General features: G+C 43.8%; 1 protein-coding gene across 1 annotated transcript; it reads left to right on the top strand.

Moving 5' to 3' along the window:
- Positions 1–288: 288 nt before the first annotated feature.
- On the top strand, positions 289–2,085 carry C922_05479 (hypothetical protein; the record flags this gene model as incomplete). The annotated part of the gene is made up of 2 exons (XM_008821050.1): positions 289–1,745; positions 1,875–2,085. The coding sequence occupies 2 exons, from the start codon at positions 289–291 to the stop codon at positions 2,083–2,085; spliced, it is 1,668 nt and encodes a 555-aa protein (XP_008819272.1).
- Positions 2,086–6,126: the final 4,041 nt, after the last annotated feature.

The following is a 6,126-nucleotide window of genomic DNA, read 5'->3' as shown; positions in this document are numbered from 1 at the left end:
CTATTAGAGAGGAAGAGGCCGGAAAATCGAAGAAGAAACAGGACATTTGAATCCCGCCATAGAAGGGAGCTAGTGGTATCCATAACAGGAGCGGTTAAGCATCTCGAAGAGGGGCGGAATTTGCATACAGGGTTAAGGGGGGTTAAGTCAAGAGACAGGTTACAGCCAGCAAGGGGTTAAGAGTAACACTGAAGCATGTGAGGGTGAGAAAAAATTGTGTCCGAAATTCCGACAACCCAAGAAAGTTGAGAAGTGTTAATATTCGAAGGTCGAAGAATCAGTAAAAAGATGGAGCGTTATTGGGACATAGGAGCATTAAATTCGAGCCCAACAGGAGTCGAAGTCCAGATTTCAACAGCCCAAGGAAACTGTAACAACAACGCACAGAGAAAATACTGTATGGGCGCATGCAAGGACAACTCACGAAGCAGATATCCGAGTATGAACCAGTGGATAGGGGGGATTGAGGGAAAGTTGACAAACGACTGGCGAAAGTTTAAGGAGGATATCGGAACGGGAGACACAGGATTTAAAAGATCCAAACATCTGGGGGGCGATAGCGTGACTTGGGGGGATCTGTTAACGTGTGTTTTGAAAAAAATAGGAGAAATAGCAAGCGAAACTGATCTTGCCAGGAGCCAAAACACCAGCCCCTTCTGGGACTGCGGGCATTGGAAGGGAGTCACAAATAAGAACCAGGCGGGAGTTTGGGAGGACAACAACAATACGCAAGCGATGTTGATGATGATAACTTGTATAATTCTGGGGTTTAAGCAACAGTATTTAACGGACAGGGCAGGGGCCCCAAAGAACTATAAGGAACTCTGTGGGGTGGCTAATGACACTTTAGCAGTCGACCCAGAGGATTGGGAGAAGATTCAAGACGGACGCTCAGAAGAATTATCAGACAAGATAGCGAAGTGTGGTTCAGGAGGAAATACCAAAGGGTGTTCAGCAGCAGCATTATCATTAATATTGACTGTCTATGAGGCTATGAGAAGATGTTGTGGCACCTGTCATAGTTTTACAGTTGATGGTTGGTTAAGGCCAGGATCAAATCCCAACTCAGAAACGAAGAGTTTGAAATGGAATAGCACCAAAAGAAGATGGGAATCCGACAGCACCAGTAACGGAAGGTTGATGATTACGGGGGGGAGTTTGGGTGTCTATCTGCCAGAAACCAAGACAGTACAAACCGAGGACCGATTAGGTCCAGGCCACAGCATGGGGAGGCAGGACCAACAGGAACCCCCCCCAAAGATAACCAGGGCGGCACCCTCCACCCATTCACCCATCACTGGAGGGTCAAATACAGCACAGTCCGACCATCAACCCCATCCAGAGGATCAGAACAACCTTCAGGAAAACAAAGGGGAGACATCAGAGGCGTCAACGGCCAAGCCGCCAACAAACCACGAGCCGGTCACATCAAGAAGGGGGGTCCAAAGCGATTCCGGTTTCCCCCCCTCTGTATCCATCTCAGGAGATAATTCTCATGGACAAAATACGAACGACAGATCCCCCCACCCCACGGCTACCCAACTAAGCCAACATCTACCGGCAGGTTCGCGCGTCGAGGAGAAGAATAATAGCGTGGTACAAGGGGCCGATCTCACGAGTAATGAGCCCCTACAAGAAGACTCATCATCTCCCTGGGCCGGGATGGCAGGGGGGATAGCAGCAGTCGCAGGCGTTGTTGCTTCTGCATATGCGTATTGGAGAATCTTTAGTCCGGGGTCTAAGTGGTTAGGGACCAAGACTCGGAGAAGAATAGAAGTGGCCTACCGGAACATGAACAGCTGAGCAGGTAGCTAGGATGGGCAGGTACGGAATGACAATGCCAAGGAACAAACAGACTGAGGCAAATTTCCCAGCGACCAGGAAGCCCTGCAGAGCAAGAAGGAGAAACTGCCCGGGTTCAATTACGGCAGGGATTCCCGGAAGTTGTCAGTTGGACCCCTCAAGCTCAGGAGGGCATCAGTTGGACATGAAAGGGGCGCATTATCCATGAAGGTTTCTAGTACAGCCATGGACGCGGAAAGTTTCGAACTAAGGGAAGGTGAGTTTCGGGCAATGGGTGATTAGGATCTGTGGTTTCGGGGTTTAGGGTTTGGGTTATGACAGTTAGGATTTTCGGGTCGGGGTCTAGCCATGAGTGTTTAGGGTTCAGGGCTTAGGTTTAGGATCCAGGGTTTACGGTTTAGGGTCAATGGTTTAGGGTTGGTGCTTTGCGGCAAAGCGTCTAGGCCTTAGGGGTTAGGGTCCAGGGTTCAGGTTTAGGCCTTGGGGTTTAGAATTCGTGCTTGAGGGTTCAGGCCTTAGCTTTAGGGTTTAGGGACTACCGTTATCATTTAGGTTTCAGGGTTTATGGTTCTCGGTTTAGGGTTTAGGGTTTAGGATGTCGGGTTTATGGTTCAGGGTTTAGTATTGAGTGTCTAGGCCTTCGGGTCCAGGGGGCTGTGTTTAGTTTTTAGGGATTCGGTTTCTTGCCTTAGTTTTATGAGGTAGGGCTGTCGTCTGAGCGTTGCTCTTTAGGGCTGACTGCTCAGACCGTAGCTTTGCTGGTTTACGTTTGGGAGGGTTGGGTCAGCTCGTGGCTTCAGGGTTTAGCCTTTATTGTTGGGGGGTCCGGCATTTAGGTTTAGGGCTTACGTGGAGACTCTCTGGTTCAGGGGTCAGGGTTCTTCTCTCAGGAACTCAGATTTCAGGGTGTATGGTTTAAGGTTTAGTGGTCCTGGATTGGGTTCCAGGTTTCTCTGTTTACTGTCCCCCCATTTGGATTTGGAGTTTAGGCGGTTATGCCTGGTGGTTCTGCCTTTACTTCTTTGTGTTTATGGTTTAGGTTGCATTTTCCGGGTTCAGGTTGAGGATTTAAGGTTCATCTTTCAGGTGGTGCTGTCATTCCCACATTGTTTAAGGTTTGTTTGTATCGGTCAGGGCTTCGGCTTCTGGGTGGTATATTTAACGTTTGGGTTATGGATTAGGGTCTCTTTCGTAGGGACCTGGGTAAGGTGGCTATGTTTCATTTATCAGGGGTCTGTATTTAGTGATTATTGTTGTGGGATTAGGGTGTAGCTGCTTTCCGTTAGAGCCTTGGGGGATTGTCTTATTCTTTATTCTCTCAGAGCTCTTTCTGGGTTTCAGATTTTATAGGCCGTAGTGTTTTTCCTTCAGTGCGTAGGGATTAAGGCTTATAATTTGGTGGGTAGACTCCTTTTGTTATTATCTACCTCTTCGTGGTTAGGTTTAGCGTCTATTTGGTAGTCACTACGCTTACTTTTCCTGTTCGTGTTTCTCTTGTTCAGAATATACTATGTTTCTTTCAATATTTAGGCGTCACCATTTAGTATACACATGTTAGGCCCTAGTGTTTAGACTCTGCCTCCTAATCCTCCTCTCCCCTGTGGCTGTTTCCGGCACGTCTTCTTCATTAGTGGGTTCCATAATCTTTATTGATTAGGGTTTGCGCCTCAGCCGGCTTTTCTATTTTTAGTTTTGTTCCTCTACGGTCCCTTTATTTCCTCTAGGGCCTTAATTCCTTGTTATTTGTCCTCCTATAACGTGTTTGGTCTATCTCTTAGTACTCTGTGCGTTTGACTCACTGGCTTGGTTATTTGCGATATGTAACCCCTTTTAGTGCTCAGTCTTGAGGCTTCATACCCTACTTCTTAGCGGTTATGGGTCAGTGTTACATTTAGCCTCTGCTGCTCAGTTGCTGTTTCTTGTCATCCAAGATGGATCGTCCGGGGGCCTCCTTTAAGTCTAGTATTGCCGAGATATGTTCCTTGGGTTTGATCCGTAGTTGTCCTGTCTCAATGGCTACCCCTTCGTTGGTACCTCCCGGATTTGGGCCTGACGACTGAGTTCTTGTGGGCTAAGGCGTGTGTGTGTAGTTTTCACAGGTTCCTTCAAAGCCTCTTCTTTCTGTATGCCCCATGAGTAGTGGCCGGATGGTTATTGTTTATTGCCTGGGGATGATTCTTTAGGGAAGGTTCAGAACCGATTTTACGTATTAAAATGAATTTGCCTCTATAATTCCCTGATTTTAGTTTTTACTAAAAAATAACTATCAATACAGTAAGGAAGGAAGCCTGTATATCTACATATGTATGCATCTTTGGAGGAATTAAAAATAATTCCTTTATTTTTTAATGAGATTACAGCTACAGATTCCTAATAAGCCACATAATGTCTGTAATATCTTAAAAAAACAAAACAAAATACAAGGAGCACATAAGCTAATTCGAATTCGTCAATAGTAGCCCTTGAAATAATCATGGAAGATTGTTTGCATCACCGAAATACAATTATATATACGTCCTTCCCGTGAAGCTGGTTGTATCATCTACTGAATCCTACTAGACATTTCCTCCATCATGTTTCCGATTGGATTTTGATTTGGAGCTGTTTTTCTACTTAACATGACTATTGCGGGAATGTTTTCGTGCTATTAAAACAGGGTCACTTTTAATGAAATATTATCTACAAATATAATAATATGTCTTCTCTAGACATCGATTTAGTGGTCCTTTTCTCCGCCTTGATTTGAGTAGTGCCTGTTTATGAAATTGAACCCATTCCTCCCTATCAATCGGGTTTATCTGATAATGTATACATAATGGGAAAAGGAATATGCATCAAGATTATTTCATATATAGAGGAAGGTTAAAGTTTGTTCCGGGTATAGAGGGTAGAAACGCATGTGGTTTGCAGAGAAATGAATAATGGAATTTTTCTGTCTCTATCTATCTCGCCCTTAGACCTCTATAGATATTATATATATTTATATATATACGGAGCTTCCATTTTCGTCATGGCTTGTTCCGGGAGAGGAAGTCATCTTTTTCATGGGTTGTGGTTAGAATATTATGATCACATGGCTTTATGTTGAACCCCCCCCCAATGATGTTGTGGATATTTAGGTTTATTTCTTCTGCTTAGATTGGTCAGTTACTGAATTAACCTATTAAATCCTCCATATAAGATAAAGGTGAGATGGGTGATATCACGAAACTTTTATTCACATCATAATATTAAGTGTCTCCAACAGAACAAATCCAGGGGCGAAAGAGGAATAATTCGTTCAGATAAAAATACACTATGACTTGATATGTTCGATCTTTGCCGTCCTGTAAACGAAAGAAAAAACAGATACGGCTTAGATATTCGCCATTAACAGATAAATAGTTATTCACTGCAGTAATTAATGTATCATTAAGGAAGAAACAAAAGGAACAAGTTCTTGGTGGTCAAAATTTCTTCATACAATGAAGTGGCAATGAATGTTGCGCTTGAAGGGATTATAGAGTGAGAAGTACTGTTGAATACACGATGTGCATAGTGGCACATTGTCATTGCGGTATCTGACATTGCACTCCGGAATAGTTAGAAACAACTATCCGCAAATTGTTTGCTTCCTATTCTCTATTATCCCTTGGCGCGCTCTACTCTGAGATAGGATCTTCCTTTTGGCTTAGAGATTTTCCTCTGCTGTGTCTTTCAACCTAAGTTGTGGAGCGTCTTCATAAATTATTCACCTAATTTCATTTCATCAAACCCAGATAAAACGCCATCATTAGATTCAGAATGGGTAGAACCTACATTCTTATTTGAGCCTTCTCCTTTCAGACATCCATCTTCAGTTAACGCCGAGAAGATCCTGTCCCGTATTAGGGGCATTATCTTCCTCTCCAGGGTTTTATTTCCTGCGACAAATTTTTTAAACAAGTCTTGAACGACAGATGGTGTACACGTTAGTCATATGTATCTTATTTATATTTCATATGTATAGACTGCTTTCTCCATATAAACATCCAAAAAAAAGGTACACTCGATCCAGGGTAAGAACAAAATAAGAAATTTCGAGAGGCTTCGTATTATTTCTTCAAGAAATCTCTACTCCATATAGCTTCCTATTAGCAACATATAAGTGTCGACAACGATAAGTGAAACTGAGCAGCAGCTAAAAAAGGATCTTCGGAAGTTAAGGCCATATGGGGTCCCGTCCCCGGCTTCTGGGGCGGGAGAATGTGTTTCGTTCCTCCTTTTATTCCTAGGGGAGCATTCATCAGCCAAAGCGGAATTGGATTCGCTGAGAAAAGCCATAGTAGTTTAATTTAATTCCTG

This window comes from Plasmodium inui, assembly GCF_000524495.1.
Source record: "Plasmodium inui San Antonio 1 unplaced genomic scaffold supercont1.79, whole genome shotgun sequence".
Lineage (NCBI taxonomy): Eukaryota > Apicomplexa > Aconoidasida > Haemosporida > Plasmodiidae > Plasmodium > Plasmodium inui.
The sequence above is the reverse complement of the archived record's forward strand: the minus strand, read 5'-3'. Positions and strand labels throughout refer to the sequence as shown.